Raw genomic sequence first — 17,799 nt, 5'->3', positions numbered from 1 at the left:
GATGTCATGTACCACTCGTAAATTTTACCTTCTAAGGTAAAAATGTCTAAGCAGGGGGTTAGAATGGAAACACTTATGCACCCTGAACTCCTGCTCCAGTGTTAGTATGGTGTATAAATACACAGCACTTACCCTCTCGTTAATCACAGCTGTGACTCTGATTTCCCTCCTGTGCAGGTTTTAACCCCCTGGAGGGCATATGTGCTGCAGGTGATGCTCCCAGTCAGGGTAAGTGCTTTGTCCGTGCAGGACTCTTTGGGGGCTGATGTGAGCTGCACTTTTCCCAGGGGCATTAAGATTTTCATGTCCCTGGCATACGACCTTTAAAAGCAAAATAGATGGAAGGAGATCTCTAGTGTGGGGGAGGGTGGGGCCATGGGGGAGGGGGGAAGACAGGTAACCTCTTCCAAAGCTGCCCAGGTACTGATTTTCCAAGCCACAGCCCAGCCAGCATTCAACCCCACAGGCAGGGTGTGGTGAGAAGGCACCTGGAACATGCAGTCAGTGCCTAGTCCAAACTCCCTCCCCCCGGGCGTAGCTTTGTAAGGACTAACGCGACATGAGCCTTGATCTAAGCTGAGCTGTTCCTAGCATTCCCTGCAGAACCCTTTCTGCCTCTGCCTCAGGGCCCTCTGCTGCGTCACTCACCCTTCCCAGCGCCCGGCTGACTGTAACGGACAGGCTGGCCACCTGGAGCCAGAAGTGCCCGCTCTGGCGCGTTAGCAGGGCTCTTGCCACTGGTGCTGGGGGTGGGTGGCAGGGTCAGAAGCACAGAAGATATATTAAGCAAACTTGCTGTAGCTTAACTTGCTGTTTCCTCTCCCCACCCACTCCCCTTTCTGTGTTGTCCACTTGCCCTCTGGGCCTTCGGCATGACGCCGGCTTTCGTTACCCTTTGGACTCTCCTCTTCACTCCTTTCCCCTCTGGCGTTTTCTCTCCTCCATCTCAAGGCTCTTCCTGGCTCTTGTTGCCCTCTGCTCAGTGTGGTGCACATCCCTTCTCTGGGCTGAGCAGAGCCCAAGGCCAGAAGGGGCCCCTGTGATCACCTGCTCTGACCTGCTGCCCACAATAATCCCCAGAGCAGAGCTTTCAGAGAAACATCCCATCTTGGCCCACCATGGCCCTTAAAGAGTTGTTGCCATGGTTAATTATCCTTCTCGTTATGAATTTACACCTTCCTTCCAGTCTGAATTTGTCTGGCTCCCATCCAGTGGCTCCTATTAGACCTGTCTCTGCTAGACTGAAAAGCCTCTTATCAAATATTTGTTCCCCATGTAGATACTGTGATCGAGTCATCCCTGAACCTTCTCCTGGGTGAGCTAAACAGGGTTATGTCGCCTGTGATGGCAGGGCGCTGGACGCCAGTAGCCCAGGAGGCCTTTCCCATCCTGTGGATGTATGATCCCTAGAGGGGTAGTTCCTGGTTCCTATCCCAGCTAGTGAGTGCTCTTATTTAGCTCCTGTCCATGCTGTCAGCCTTGGGCTTCCAATCCTGGGATGCTCCGCCTCAGGCCTCAGTTCCTCATTGCTCTGTCTCCTTGTGGCTAGAGTGCAAGGGCCTCTCACCCTCTAGCCGTGGATGAGAGCGAACGGGTCCCAATGTGAATGTACATTAGCAGCCCCATTGCAGAGTCTCAGCAATATAGGGCTGGAAGCAACCTCGAGAGCTCACCTGTGCTGAGCCAGGGCCAAGCAAACCTAGACAGCCCTGACAGGGGTTTGTCCAGCCTGTTCTTAACCCATCTAGTGACGGAGATTCCACAAGCTTCCTTGGAAGCCTGTTCCCCAGCTAAACTACCCTTAGACGGACACAGTTTTTCCTAATATCTGAGCTGCATCTCCCTGGCTGCAGATTAAGCCCATTACTGCATCTTGTCCTGCTGTCAGTGGCCACAGAGAACAGTTGATCACCAGGCTCTTTATAACAGCCCTGAACATATCTGAAGACTGTTTCTCAGGATCCAGGACCGACGCTAGGGGTTTTAGCGCCCTAGGTGCATGGCAATTTCACCGCCCCGCGCCCTGGTCCCGCAGCTCCGGTGGAGGCTGCCACAGTGGTGCCTGTGGGAGGTCCACTGGAGCCGTGGGAGCAGCCGAGCATCCGCAGGCACCACTGTGGCAGCTCCTCCGGAGCCGCCTGCCGCCCCCTCTGGCAAAATGCCGCCCACCAATAATCCTTGCGCCCTAGGCGATTGCCTAGGTACCTAAATGGAAGCGCCAGGCCTGCTCAGGTCCCCGGGCCTCAGCTGTCTCTTCCCCAAACTAAACATGCCCTGTTCTTCTTCGAGTGATTGCTCATATCCATTCCAGTTAGGTGTACGCGCCGCGCGTGCACATTCGTCGGAAAACTTTTACCCTAGCAACTCAGTGGGCCGGCAGGTCGCCCCCTAGAGTGGCGCCGCCATGGCGCTCCATATATACTCCTGCCGGCCCACCCGCTCCTCAGTTCCTTCTTACCGCCCGTGTCGGTCGTTGGAACAGTGGAGCGCGGCTTAGCTGACCTCCACTTCCCTAGCTACTCGTTTTCTCGTATATAATTATGCAGTTATAACACTTTTATATATATATTTGTATGGTTATACGTGTTTCTTTGCTAACATGGTTAGTTTAGTTAGCGGGGTTCAGGAAGTAGCCCCTTCCATGAGCCCAGTGCCGGAGCCATGAATGGCTCACCGGGTTTTCAAAAGGGGCCCGGCTTGCCAGAAGCCGCGGCCGAAGAGAGACCTACATGACTCCTGTTTGAAGTGCCTCAGGGAATCACACTTGACAGATAAGTGCCCCATTTGCAAGGCTTTTAAGCCGAGAACAAAAAGGTGCGGGACTTTCACTTGCCCCTCCACCTTGGGCGCGGAGCGATGTTCAAGCGGCGGGCAGAAGCGCCTCCTCGGCACCGGACCCCGCCGGTACCACCAAGGCCTTTCGGCACCGACCGTCGCCGGCACCGATGTCGACTCGACACCGTTCCCTTCTTCCGAGGTCGAGAGAGTCTACGATTCCTGCTGGTGCCTGGCGGCTCCCCGGCACGCGCCGTGGTTGAGCCCCCTGCTCCCGCTACTTCCGTGCCACCTGCATCGCAGCCAGAGAGCTCGCCTCAGTTGCGTTATCCGGCCTGCAGAGGCACCGATGACTTCGGCTCCGTCGATTCCAGTCCCCCAGGACCAGGGACTCCGGTGCCTGGCAGCTCCCCGGCTCGTGCCGTGGTAGAGCTTACTGCTCCTGCTGCTTCTGTGCCAGCTGCACCACAGCTAGACAGCTCGTCTAAGATGGCTCGCCCGGCACCGACGACGTCGGCACCGTCGATCCCGGTCCCACGAGGGCCGTAGAATCCGGTGCCTGACGGCTCCCCGGCACGCGCCGTGGTTGAGCGTATTGCTCCTGCTGCTTCCGTGCCAGCGGCACCGCAGCCAGAGAGCTCGTCTAGTCGGATCGCCCGGCGCCGACACCTACTACGGCACCGATGACGTCGTCACCGTCGATCCCGGTCCCATAAGGGCCGTAGAATCCGGTGCCTGACGGCTCCCCGGCACGCGCCGTGGTTGAGCGTATTGCTCCTGCTGCTTCCGTGCCAGCGGCACCGCAGCCAGAGAGCTCGTCTAGTCGGATCGCCCGGCGCCGACACCTACTACGGCACCGATGACGTCGTCACCGTCGATCCCGGTCCCATAAGGGCCGTAGAATCCGGTGCCTGACGGCTCCCCGGCACACGCCGTGGTTGAGCGTATTGCTCCTGCTGCTTCCGTGCCAGCGGCACCGCAGCCAGAGAGCTCGTCTAGTCGGATCGCCCGGCACCGACACCTGCTGCGGCACCGATGACGTCGGCACCGTCGATCCCGGTCCCACACGGGCCGTAGAATCCGGTGCCTGACGGCTCCCCGGCACGCGCCGTGGTTGAGCGTATTGCTCCTGCTGCTTCCGTGCCAGCGGCACCGCAGCCAGAGAGCTCGTCTAGTCGGATCGCCCGGCACCGACACCTGCTGCGGCACCGATGGCGTCGGCACCGTCGATCCCGGTCCCACACGGGCCGTAGAATCCGGTGCCTGACGGCTCCCCGGCGCGCGCCGTGGTTGAGCGTATTGCTCCGGCTGCTTCCGTGCCAACGGCACCGCAGCCAGAGAGCTCGTCTACGTCGGATCGCCCGGCACCGACACCTGCTGCGGCACCGATGACGTCGGCACCGTCGATCCCGGTCCCAAAAGGGCCGTAGTATCCGGTGCCTGACGGCTCCCCGGCACGCGCCGTGGTCGAGCTAATTTTCCGGCTGCTTCCGTGCCAACGGCACCGTGGCCAGAGGGCTAGTTTAAGTCGGATCGCCCGGCACCGACACCTGCTGCTGCACCGATGACGTCGGCACCGTCGATCCCGGTCCCGCAAGGGCCGTAGAATCCGGTGCCTGACGGCTCCCAGGCACGCGCCGTGGTTGAGCTCCTGTTCCGGCTGCTTCCATCGGCGCCGTCGATTCCAGTCCCACAAGGGCTATCGAATCCGGTGCCCGACGGCTCCCCGGCACGCGCCGTGGTTGAGCGTATTACTCCCGCTGCTTCAGTGCTGACGGCACCCCAGCCAGACGGCTTATATAACTCGGTTCTCCCGGCACCGGCACCTACCGAAGCTCTGATGACCTCGGTACCGTGGATCCCGGCCCCACGAGGGCCGTCGAATCCGGTGCCTGACAGCTCCCCAGTACGCACTGTGGTTGAGCCTGCTGTTCCCTGCGCGCCGGAGATGTTACCAACGGCGAGGGCTCTCAGTGCCATGACGGAGTCAGTGCTGCCTGACCCGGGCACCGCCGGTACGGGTAATACAGTCTCTTCAAGGGACTGTCCCCTGTCAGTACAGCAGAGCGGCACCGTCCATGATCACGGTCCCGCCGGCACGCCGGACACCACTGGCAGTCCCGGTACTGTTTTCCTCGGTACTGGTCACACTCGCTGCACCGGTCGGTATCCCGTTCGCCGACCCGCTATCGGCACCGTTCCGACATCTGGCACCGGGGCAGGTACCTTGACTCCTGTAGCTCTTCTCCGAGCCTCGAGATCTCGGTCGACCTCCCGACACCGTTCTGGTTGCGGGTCTGGATCTCGTTCCAGGTACCGATACCCCTCCCGATGCCGGTCCCCGGTGCCGAGTTGGGCAAGGTCCGAGTGAGTCAGAGACTCGGCCCGTGCCTTCTTTTAGTACCTCCATGGCCATCCGGACACGCATCCGTGTCATCCCATATGCGCAGATTTTATGCTCAGGACCACGATCCTGATATCATGGCCAGCGGGCGCCAGCCCCGAAGCAGAAAGAGCCTTGGCGAATGCAAGGTGTACTCTGCAGGGGCCCTGCGCCTCTGGGTAACAAAGCAACAAGCCTTGCTTAGCTGCGATAATTATAGCACCTGGGTGGAGGAGTTTCTCCCTCGAACCTCCCACCTAGAGTTCGCTGCCGTCTTGGAGGACGGGGGACAGAATTTACCCTTTGTTGGTACAGGCATCTTCGCGGCAGAGACAGCCCAGACTGCGAAGCCTGCTGGACAATAGGGTCCTAATGCGTCTCAGCGTGTATACGCTTGCGACCAACCGCAGGCCTTTATGGCCCCAGCCGCCATACTCTGTGCCTAGCCAGAGGCAGAACTCTGGAAAACGGCGAGGCCAAGGTGGCCGCAGACAAACGTCAGGCCCCCTAAAAAGCCAGAGTCGAGGTCCCTCGCAATTACCACTGGGACCAAAGACGGACCTTCCAAGGTTCGTCGGAGGGCGGTGTACCAGTCGCAAGACGGGATCCTGATCCCGCTTTCTCCTGGCATGGCCCCAGTTACTTTTAGATCGCTGGGTCCTGCGCACGATGGAGCATAGGTACCACCTTTAAATTGCTCCAGCCCTGTCCCCCTTCAGCGGACGAAAGGGGCTAGGGGTTTTACTCCCGTTATGCCCTAGTTCCCCACTCGAACACAGGTCTCAGACCTCCCTGGTCCTGCATGGACTCAGCCGGTTGGGGATAAGGTTGAAGTTCTGCATGGTATCCCTGGGAACCATTATTCCATCCTTGCCTCCTGGGGGCTACTATGCCGCCCTGGATAGGAAGGACGCGTACTTTAGCAATGCCATCTTCCCTCCGCACGGGAGATGCCTCCGCTTTATAGCCAGCGGTGAATACTCCCGGTTTACGGCCATAGTCGCCGCCTACCGTAGCTATGTCGGATATGCGTTTTTCCGTATTGGGACGATTCGCTTATCCGAGGAGACTCTGACACACAACCCACTCAGCCGTGGGCATCGTCACGGTCTTATTCACAGATCAAGGCCTGATGATTACTATAGAGCAATCCACTCTGGTTCCCACGCAGAGGTTGGGCTTCCTAGGGGCTATCTTGGTCTCCTACCTAGCCGGAGCCTGCTTATCGCAACTGCGGTTTTAGGCGATGGCATCAATCATCTGAGGTCTGAAGGCTTTCCCAACGACCTCAGCTCGTTCTTGTCTCAGTCTCCTGGGTCCATGGTTGCCCGCAAGTTTGTAACCAAACACGCCAAGCTCCGCCTCCGTCCTCTCCAAGTCTGGCCCACCTCGGCGTACCGCTTGGACAGGGAGCCAATGGTCATGGTAGTCACCGTTCCCTCGAACGCCTTAGGCTCCCTAGAGTGGTGGCTAACCCCCTCCTTGGTGTGGACAGGATGCGGTTTCATCCGCCCCAGCCCTCACTGCCCCTGACGGCGGACGCATCATCTCTCTGCTCGAGTGCTCATGGTCACCTCCGAGCTTAAGGCCTTCGGTCTTCTAGAGAGCTGGCATTCCTCATTAATGCCCCAAAAATCAGAGTAGTCCGCCTGGCATGCCAGGGGTTCCAGCGGCAGCTGCGAGGCCGTTGTATCTCGGTGTTTACAGCCAACACAATGGCCAGGTGCTTCATAAGCATTCAGGGGGGACATAGTCCTCCCCCCTTTTTTGTCAGGAGGCCATCCATTTCCGGGTCTTTTGCATGGCCCGCTCGATGGAGCTGGCGACGTCCTTTCTCCCAGGCGTTCGGAACGTCTTATCTCTTTGACTCAGCAGGTCTTTCCTGTCTTACGAGTCATCACTCTGCCCCATGTGAGGCGTCCCGCTTTCCGGAAGTGGAAATGGTTCCTCACACAGACCTGTTCGCTCACCGCGAGTGCAGGAAATGCCAGGTGTCCTGCTCCTTCCAAGGTCTCTCCTCGGAATCGATCTTGGACGCATTCCTGATACCGTGGAACGGCCAACTGCATTATGCCTTCCCGCTGTTCCCACTGGTTCGTTACGTCCTGCTCAAATTCCGCAGGGGCGGAGCGTGCGTCATCATGATCACTCCAGAGTGGTCCAGGCAGCACTGACATACCACGTTGCTCGGCCTGTCAGCCCAGACCTCATCACTCAGGGCAATGACAGGCTTCGTCACTCGGACCTGCAGCCTCTTCGCCTCACGGTGGCTCCTGCGTACCTGAGTTGGGGTGACAGGCAGCCTTCCACCTGGTCAACGTACCGAGCCAGGTGGAAGCGTTTCCTTTACAGCTGCAGTACGCTCGATCTTGCTCCTGCTGAGGTCTCGATCCCCTCTATCTGGCCTGCCTCTGGCCTTCAGCGGCAGGATCTGGCGGTATCATCGCTGAGGATACTCTCAGCAGCCGTCCCTACCTTCCAGCAGGCTAAGATGGACGTTCAGTGTCCCACGCTCTATGGGTTCGAGGTCCCTCAAGGGCTTGGAGCGCTTGCACCCTCGGGTGCGCCGCCCAGCCCCGCCCTGGGGCCTCAACCTAGTCTTGGCCAGACGGGTCTCTGAGATCAGAGCTCTTACGAAGGTTCCACAAAGACAAGGTGCAGTTGTGACCGCACCCGGCTTTCCTCCCTAAGGTGTTTTGGCCTTTCATGTTACCCACAGCTCAACGCAATGGGCATAACCTTTGCACTCCTTGGACATCTGTGGAGTGCTCGCATTATCTTGTGCTGACAGAATCATTTCCTAAGGTGCCCCAGCTCTGCCCTGGAGCGGGCCAAAGGGAGGGCTTGCTTGTTTTCCTCTCAGAGGATCTCATCTTGGGTGATGGCGGACATCCCCACTTGTTCTGATTTGGCTCATATTTCACCAAGCCACATCACCGTGCATTCTACCAGGGCTCAGGCTTCATCTGCCGCCTTGCTGGCTCGTGTTTCTACCCACGAGACCTGTCGCGAAGCTCCATTGGTCCTCGGTCCTTACCTTTGCTTCGCAGTATGCCCTGGTTCAGCAGTCAAGAGAGGCTGTAGCCTCTGGCTCGGCAGTTTTATTCTGCCACATTTCACTCCGACCCCACCGCCTTTGTAAGGCTTGGGATTCACCTAACTGGAATGGATATGAGCAATCACTCGAAGAAGAAAAGACGGTTACTCACCTTTGTAACTGTTGTTCTTCGAGATGTGTTGCTCATATCCATTCCGCACCCGCCCTCCTTCCCCACTGTCGGAGTAGCCGGCAAGAAGGAACTGAGGAGCGGGTGGGCCGGCAGGAGTATATATGGAGCGCCATGGCGGCGCCACTCTAGGGGGCGACCTGCCGGCCCACTGAGTTGCTAGGGTAAAAGTTTTCCGACGAATGTGCACGCGCGGCGCGTACACCTAACTGGAATGGATATGAGCAACACATCTCGAAGAACAACAGTTACAAAGGTGAGTAACCGTCTTTTTTTTAACCTTTCCTCACAGGTTAGGTTTTCTATTTTTTTTTTTTGTCTTTTTTGTTGCTCTCTTCTGGACTCTCCAATTTGTCCACATCGTTGCTAAGGTGCGGTGCCCAGATCTGGACACAGGACTTCAGCTGGGCCTTACCAGCGCTGAGTAGAGCAGGACAGTTGCCGCCCCTGTCTCATACAACACTTTGTGAATACACCCCAGAACGGTATTTGCGTCTTTTGCAGCTGCATCGCACTGCTGGCTCATATTCCATTTGTGAGCCACTACAACCCCCAGACCCTTCCGCAGTCCAGCCACCCAGCCAGTTCTCCCCAGTTTGTAGCTGTGCGTTTGATTTGCCCTTGTCTGTCTTGCATTTCATCTTATTGATTTCAGACCAATTCTCCAACTTGTGAAGGTCATTCTGAATTTGAATCCTGTCCTCCAGAGTGCGAGTGACCCCTCTCAGCCAGGTGTCATCTGCCCATGTTCAAAGCTTATTCTCCACTCTGCTAGCCAAGTCAGTGATGAAAATACTGACTGGTCCAGACCCCAGCCCAGCCCCATGAGACCCCACTAGAGATGTGATGAGTGGTCATGGCAAGCTGGTAGCAAGAGTTCTTGTGTCAAAGGGCTTTGGCCTGGGCCTGTTGAAGTCACTGGGAGCTTCGCACAAGCCCGTTGCCTGTGTAGCCAGGCAGGCTTCTCATAAAGGCCCCCAAGGGCTGACCCTTGCCCAGGAGGACAGGTGACATCGCTGGTCTTGCAATGCATTGTGGGCTGGAAAAATGTCACCCTCATTGCTCAGCTGGGCCAACCCCCCACTCAGGCCTGCTCCTGGCCCCCTTGGGAACACCCTTCATCCCTTGCCCCTTCCCAGAACCAGCATCCCCATGCCAGCTTCCCCCTTGTCCCTCCCATAAACTACAGTCCCTTGCCGACCCCAGTGTTTTGAGCAGAGCTGACGGCTCCAGGACTTGCATGGCATTCCTGATCTCTTCTGCATCAGCAGGAAGAGCAGGAGTCCTGAGAGCAAGTTCCCAGTAGGAAAGTTCAAGGATTTAGACCCCGGCTCGCCCGTTCAGCCGCACTAGCCCAGTGAAAGCCCCATTGCGCCCCCAGCATCCTTCCAGCAGGGGAAGCTGCTCTAGGCCTCGCATGGAGATGGGAGCTCCGGGAGATGGTCACTCTCCTTGCCAGCCTGAAAAATGCTAACAGTCGGGCAGGGAGCAACTCTGCAAAGTTAGCTGTCTGTCAAGCGAAACAGACAAAGGAGGAAGTGCCTGTGGAGCTGCAGCTGGGTATAAACAAGGGGGCCCTGGCCAGGTGCAGCATTTGTGAGCACTCAGGGTAAACTCATATATGCAAACACAACCCCCATGTCCACATGGATGGGAGCTGGGCCAGGTGCCTGGAGCACAACGCACACAGAGAGGCCCGGGGAGCGTTGTGTGTGGGGAGGGGCTGAAGAAGGGGTTGTCTCGAGTTCCTTTTTAAAACTTTCCAATTTCCCACACTCCCACTGGAATCTCCATCGCCTTCCCCCGTGGAGGAAGCGTAGCAGGGAGTACAATGGAAAGCAAATCGCCGCAGCCTGTGTGATAGCTTTGAGCAGTGTGAACCACCCGGGTCAGCTCATTGGCCAGTGAAGGGCAACGCCAGTCACGCCAATGCTGTTCGCTATGTCTCCGCTATCAAAGTGTGTGTGAGGGGGGAGAGCTGCTCCTGGCTGGTGTGTGCTCTGGGGGCTCCTTGGCATCATCTCTGGCCCTCTCGCTGTGATGGGGCACAAAGGCCAGGGGGGTGGGTGGGAAGTGCTGGCTGGCTGGCTGGGGGAGCAGAAGGGGCTCAGCATTGTTGGGGTGTCCCGGAGGAAGGTGGGGCATGGAAACTAACACTCAGGGATGTGGTGCATCCATCATGCCCTTCAGCTGCAGCTGGATTGGTGGGTGGCTGTGCATGAGAGACTGGCTCCGTGCTGTCTGGAGGAGGGGAGCTCAGGCTGGGAATTAGACGTTCAGTTTGAGGTGACTGGGAGGCTTGGGCTGGGAGGGGGGTCAGGCTGGGGTTGGAGGTCGGGAGGGGGGTCCAATCGGGGAAGTGGGCTGGTGCTGGGATGGATTTGGGAGAGGGGGAGTCAGCTCAGCCTGGTATCTCATGTCCTGCTGCGGCTGGGCAGGCCTGGGCTGGGCTCCGGCGGGTCGGGCAGCAGGTGATGTGTGCCACACTTGGCCCCCTGGCATCCCGTGTGGGTCACAGCCCATGTGCTGGCCATGGTCTGACCCTTTTTTCCCTAGGTGTGGAGCAGCTTCAGCTTCCTGGAGGTGAAAGAAATCACGATCCAGGAGCCCAGCCTGGTGAGTGCAGCCAGGGGGCCACCCTCAGGACCCACAGTGACAGCCCATCCATCCCCCTGTCAAGACAGCCCTCCCCCATCCACCCTATTGGGACACCCACCCCCATCAGGACAGCTGCAGGATACTCGCCAGCACCCAATCCTGTTGGAACACTCCCCCATCCATTCTTATGGGGACATCCCCAGAGATCCTGGTCTGGCAAGGACCTCCTGGGGAAGCCCCAAGCCCAGGCAGGTGGGAGGCGCTGCTGCAGAGGGGAACTCTAGAGCTGGCCAGGTGCCCTCCCCACGGGAGGGAGCTGAATCTGCACAGGCCAGCCCCTCCCCTGCAGTCCCAGAGCGCTGTGAGTTGGGTAGTGCCCTGGAACCAGGGCTGGGAAGGTGCAAACATCCATCCCGATAGCGCGTTCTTCCCACGGCTGCAGAAGGAGCCAGTCACTGCCCACAAGCAGCCCTTGGAAGCCTAGTTGCCCTTCAGTGCTGGGGCGGCAGGACCCCATGGTGCCAGGTGCTGGACAAATGCAGAACACAGAGACAGCAGTGCTGGGTAGGCTTGGGGTCTCTTGCCAACTGACTCCGTGGGTAGTCTCCTGCGTCTCTGTGACTCTGCTGTGATGACATTTACTGAGCTCTAAGATCTAGGCTGAATGTTCATTCCTATTTATTGGCTGGCGAACAAAGGCCCTTACTGAAATGGTGTCCTTAGGAGCTGGGCTAGAGCCCCCGTAAATCTAGAATCTCTCTGAGCAGACCCGTGAGCTGTGAGGTCTGAGTGGCAAAGAGAGGGCAGGGCTGGCTTTGTCTGCCTTGAGTGATGCTACTTTCCAGTGGGACTGGAAAAGCTGCAGCTCCATTTGTACCTCTAACTTCAGTAGAACAAAAGGGGCTCGTGCATCTTGCAGGTCGTGGCTGCTGGCAGTGTAAAATGTTTGGCAGGAAAATAAGAGCATTCACAACATCATTATCTTTTCTCGTGTCCACAGCCTCTTCTGTGTTTCAGGGCCTTGGTGTGTATCAAGTGTGTCTAGATTACCCAGGCCAATCCAAATTTAGCTGGAGAGCGTGTTAAAAGCCTGGTAAAGCCTTTTACAGCGGAGATTATGTATCTGGCAAACCTGAACGTTGCCTGACCTGTACAACAGGCAACATAAGAAAACACCATTCTGAATACTTTGAATGAGTCCTTTTCAGACTGTAGCTGCTGTTAGCCAGCACAGTTTGTATTTGTGTAAGTGAGGTAGATGTTGCTGTGGCCTAGGGCCATCCTTAGTCATATGCAGCACACGCAGCTGCACAGGGGACCGTGAAATTGGGGCACCAAATTGCTCCAAATTTCATGGTGTCCTAGGCAGCTGTGTGCTGCATACGTGGCAGCACCAGCCCCGGTGACCAGCCCTATCCCTCGGCCAGCACCCCCAGGGGGATGTGGGGCCCCTGGACAATCCTTCTGCCCCACTCTTACCCTCCCCCCTTGCTCCGTGCCCAGCCCGCCTCCATTCACTTCTTCCCCCAGCAAGCCCGTACTCACTGGCAGTGGTGGGAAGTGGAGCAACCCGGCTTCAGCTACTCTACTCCACCAGCTCCCAGCCGGGGCGCTCCACTTCCCGCCGCCGGTGAGTGCATGGAAAGGACTGTCTCCTGCACTCACTGGCGGCAGGACGCAGAGTGACGCGCCCCAGCCCACTCCGCTTCCCTTGCTCCGGCCCCGGCCGTGTGGCTCGGATTGGGGAAAGGACGCCCCTGGCTCTCACCGGCGGCAGGAAGCAGAGTGCCGTGGCTGGGAACTGGTGGAGTAGAGTGGGCTGGGGCTGGGCTGCTCCATTTCTGCCGCTGCCAGTGAGTGGGGGATCCCTTCCCCCAAGTCTCCTCCCACAAGCGACATGGCTGGGGCTGGGGCGAGGGAAGTGGAGTGGGCTGCTCCTGGCCTCCCGCTAATCTCCTGGGCCACTTTGGGCCTGTGGGGCCCCCAAAAGTGGCCCCCCACAGGTCCTGCCTCCTGCACTGGTTCATTGAGAATGGAATTAATTTTTTCAGAATTTAGTGAATCCATTAATTAGGTCAGGAGTTAGAATGTAATCTAAAAATGGATCTTTTCATGAATGTGGCCCCCTGTACCTGACCTTTTCATTTAACCCTAATGCTCTTGGTAACAGGGTAACACTGACTGCATGTAGTGATGCCAAAAGAGGGGAAATCAAATCAGATGTGTCTTAAAATCAATTTTATCTGGAACCACAAACCAATAGTTATTGTAAGGTGTCACGGCAGGGCAAAGTTAAGGTTGTTTGGGTGCCACAAATGCACATTTCCATTCCTTAACTAGTTTGCATTTCTTTTAAGTTTAGCCTTAACTTAGGTTTTCCTTGGTTTATAATACTTTGGTTTTGGCGCACGTGTAGCACCTGTAACATATTCTACACCAAATTGCTGATATGTTTTCTCAAGCTTAGCTCCATTGAAACTTAGTCTTTATCTGAGAATTATAAGCAATAACGTTAAGGATATTTAGCGCGGCGAGAGCTCGCCATCTTAGCACACGGCTTCGCTCGTTTGCTCCTGCTGCAGTAGCTTCTGAGGGGTTTTATGAAATGTATTCTCTGCTTGCTGCCTCAAATGTCATTTGTCTCGTCTCCTCAGGTTGTCATAGATACAGATACAGCCTCTTACGCCTTCCAGTTCGTGTCACTGTACGACTTGGAGCAGGTGGTCAGCCATATCACCATGTCGCTTAAGAAGGTCTTTCCAGACTCTTCCCCCGGGTAAGGCTGTTCCTGAAATGTTTGCTTAGTGGTTATAATGGGCCAGACTGAGAGCTCTGTCGAGACGTCCTAGAGCTCCTCGACCTTATATCTTTGTCATTTTGCATGTACAGCAACGCCTCGCTTAATGTTGTAGTACTGTTCCTGAAAAATGCGACTTCAAGCGAAACGATGTTAAGAGAATCCAATTTCCCCATAAGAATTAATGTAAATAGGGAGGGTTAGGTTTCAGGGACATTTTTTTCACTAGACAAAAGACCACACACACACACACACACACACACACACACACACACACACACACACACACACACACACACACACACACACACACACACACACACACACACACACACACACACACACACACACACACACACACACTGTAAGTTTTAAACAAACAATTTAATACTGTACACGACAGTGATGATTGTGAAGCTTGGTTGAGGTGGTGGAGTCAGAGTGTGGGAGAGGGTGGGATATTTCCCAGGGAATGCCTTGCTGCGAAATGATGAACTAGCACTTGGCTGAGCCCTGAAGGGTTAACACATTGTTTTGCATGTAGCCTCACACTCTACAAGGCAGCACAAATGGAGGGAGGGGAGGCAGCATGGCAGAGAAAGACAGAGACATACACCATATGTGTGTGTGTGTGAGAGAGAGGTGCATTGCCCCTTTAAGTACGCTGACCCCACTGTAAGTACAATGCCCTTTTAAGTAGATCAGCAAGTTGAGACAGCAGCTGCTGCCAGCAAGCTCCCTCTGTCCTGAGCCCTGTCCTGTTCCACCCCACTCTGTGGAGATGAGGTACAGGATCAGGGGGCAGGAGTGGGGGGATGGGGACACCCTGACATTAGCACCCCTATTCCTCTCCCTCCACCCTCCAGCACAGCAAGCAGGAGGTTTCTGGTAGCAGCACATGGCAGTGGGGGGAGGGACAGCTGAACTGCTGGTAACTGCTAGCCTGCTGGGCGGCTGCAGCACAGGGAACTTAGGGGAGTGGGGAGCTGATAGGGGGGTTGCCGGTCCACCCTGGTTCCAAGCCCCCACCAGCTAGCTGCAACGGGCTGCTCTTCCTGCAAGCAGTGGACAAAGCAGGCTGACGTTAGAAGGGAGCATTTCACAACCTTAAACTGAGCATGTTCCCTAATTGATTAGCAACGTAACAACGTTAACCAGGATGATTTTAAGTGAGGAGTTACTGTACAGAATTTAAATTTGGGGCCAAATGTATGTGTGTTACAATGTCCCTTTAATACAAAGGCAGTTGGGCTAGTGGATAGAGCTCTGGACTGGGTTCTATTCCTGGCTCCACTACTGGCCTGTTGGCTGACCTTGGGCAACTCACCTCACCTCTCTGTGCCTCAGTTTCCCCAACTGTAAAATGGGGATAATGATACGGCTCTCCCTTGTCAAATGCTTTGAGATCTGCTAATGGAAAAGTGCTAGATAAGAGCTAGGGATTATAAGAAAGAATACATAAAGGGTATGGATGGTTACAAAGTAAATTCATATGAAGAGTTCCTAATAGAGCGAGCTCGCCTGTTTCCAGTCAATATAAGCCAATATGTAGTGTTGAGGAAGTTTTCTTCCTATCACCCCATTTCTTTACTTAACCATGGGTTATTTTTCATAGAAAACTGCTCAAAAACTATCCCTCCAGTTTGTTCGAGAGAATTCAAAGAATAACAGACTCCCTGAAGGAAACGCTGCAGAATAACCAAGGACCGTGTGGTAATCAGACTTTGCTTTCTGAACATACATCACAGAAAAGTGAAAATACTGCAGAAAGCCCTCACACACCAAGTGGTGGGAGACTTAGCAGCTTGGGGTGGAGTTTTCAAGAGCTCTGGTGACTTCAATGGAAGCAGAGCTAGGACAATGTGAAGTGCTTTCTGAAAAACCCCACCTTTGCTGTTCAGCAATTAACTTTCATCAGGAAGAAAATAAGTGGCAGCTAACACTGGTGCCCGCAGCCGTTTGCACGTTAGGCACAGTGCATACCGCTGGCAGAAACCTGACCACTTGGAGTCGCTCTGGCCATTGTCATAAGCTGGGAAAAATATTTACATGACATTGGCACCAGTCCTGCAAACATTTCCATATGTATTGTATTCCCCTGAGTAGTCCTTCTAAAGTCAGTTGCATGTCTGAGGCAGGGTTCCTGTGGAAAAAATAGTATGTGACCGTGTAATTAAAGGTTATACCATGATTACACACAAGGGGGCATCATTAAGGTTGCCCATGCATTTCCTAAGTCTTCCGGGCTTAGCTTTGCAATCTTTTTTATATATATTGCAATCTTTTTTCTATAATTTCAATAAGAAAAAGTTTTACATGGAATTCTGTGATCAAAACATTCTGATTTAAATAAAAGCTCTTTTAGACTGAGAAGTTTGTGTGTTACAAATAATGGCTTGGTCCAGTAAAAGAGGTTAGATAACTCAATGAAAGAAGGAATCAAGATAAGTAATGAATGAGTCAGTCAGTACCAAACAGAGGGGCACCCAATCCATGATTCAGCATTGCACTGGGAGAAACAAGGGTTTAACTGGACTTTTCATTCTAGCCCTCTCTTTTCTGGATCCCAAACTCTATTCGTGTCTATTCTTCCCCAAATGTCCCTTTCTCTTTTTCTACATTTCCTCTATGAGCTGCTGCTAACGTTTCTGTCAATATCATCTTCCATTTGTAGGTGGGTTTTCGGAGACATATGCTGCTTTATGTGACTACAACGGCTTCAGCTTCAGAGAGGAGATCCAGTGGGTAAGCTTGTATGGAAGCAATTTCAACAGGTCATTTTAAGCTCATAACATTAGGGGAGTTATCAGATGGATTTTGTACCTATCTGAAACAGTACCCGCTATCTCTCCAGTTGGTTATAAGCCATCCATTGGTGGGGTAGGGGTGGGGTGTGTGTGTTCCGTTTTTGGTTAATCTAGGCAAATTTTGCCCCCTTTGCTTGTAGTGGAGTGTGCTTGCATGGGGTTGTCAAGGAAATCTCAGCAGCAATACCAGTCACTAAATAATCAGCATTGGAAATGACGTCTCACTGTGTGCACTGGAGATACACAGCTGGACAAAGGGAGCCAAGCAGAGGAAAATGCTGTATAACAGCACTTGAGAAGATCTCATGAAACCTCCTGAAAATAACTTCATATTAGGTGTGATGTGAGCTCTGTCCGGGGGATTGGGAACTGGCTGAAGAGCAGTAAATTCAGTGTAAGAAGCTGGGAGGAGGTGCCTAATGACGTGGTGCCGAGATCCATGGGAGGCCATCTTTTTAGCATCTTCATTAACTGGCTGGATGCATGGTACCTTCACACCACTCAAGATGTTGCAAACAGCAGTGTGGAAAGAGTAATAATACAAAGGGCTCCAAAATCCAGGGAGGAAATAGGCAATTGAGATTGAAACCAAGAGAGATTTTTAACCGTTGAACAAACTATCCAGGGATATGGCGAACTCTCCATGTCTTGATGTCTTCAGTTCCAGGCTGGAAGAGATGCTTTAGTCCAACTCAATACTGGGGTAGCTGGGTGTTACACAGGGGGTCCAAGTAGATGATCTAATGGTCCCTCCTGGCTGTATGCATCATAATAGTTCTGGGGGAGTATTACATGGAACAGATCCTCATGGGCAAGGCGGTCCGTGGAAAGAGAGCTAGGCATGATCAGGAAGAATCAGGTTAGACCCAGCTTTGTAAGGCAACATGTTGGGTTTAAAAGAATTGTGGCATGGCATTCAGGGCTGCGTGCTCTCCATCTGGGAAGGAGATGGCAGCCCTGCTCCGTACAGTCCTGGGAAGGCTGCCCCTTGCTTGCTGTGTCCATTTTCAGGCTCCTTTGGGCCATCCAGCTAGCGGCAAGCTGATGCTCAAGGAAATGAGAACAGATGAAGGGGTTGATCTGATGAGTGATTAAATGAACTCCGCCACAGGCGTGTATTTCATGACATGCTGACTAAAGGGAGAGAGGTTGCCAGCTGCAAGACTTTGGGGTGAAATTGAACAAAGGGAAACTGAGGCTGACTATGAGGGG

General features: G+C 54.6%; 1 protein-coding gene across 1 annotated transcript in view; it reads left to right on the top strand.

The window, feature by feature from the left end:
• The window catches only part of CARMIL2 (capping protein regulator and myosin 1 linker 2), a 130,226-nt gene that overhangs the window by 7,390 nt on the left and 105,037 nt on the right, over positions 1-17,799 (top strand). Inside the window, exons 3-7 of the mRNA XM_030581180.1 lie at positions 178-228; positions 10,942-11,001; positions 13,638-13,759; positions 15,396-15,493; positions 16,455-16,525. Of these exons, the coding sequence (XP_030437040.1) occupies positions 178-228; positions 10,942-11,001; positions 13,638-13,759; positions 15,396-15,493; positions 16,455-16,525 (402 nt within the window). The remainder of the gene's footprint in view (positions 1-177; positions 229-10,941; positions 11,002-13,637; positions 13,760-15,395; positions 15,494-16,454; positions 16,526-17,799) is intronic.

Source organism: Gopherus evgoodei, chromosome 12 (genome assembly GCF_007399415.2).
Source record: "Gopherus evgoodei ecotype Sinaloan lineage chromosome 12, rGopEvg1_v1.p, whole genome shotgun sequence".
In the NCBI taxonomy this organism is placed as follows: domain Eukaryota; kingdom Metazoa; phylum Chordata; order Testudines; family Testudinidae; genus Gopherus; species Gopherus evgoodei.
This window is presented reverse-complemented; position numbering and strand designations above follow the sequence as displayed.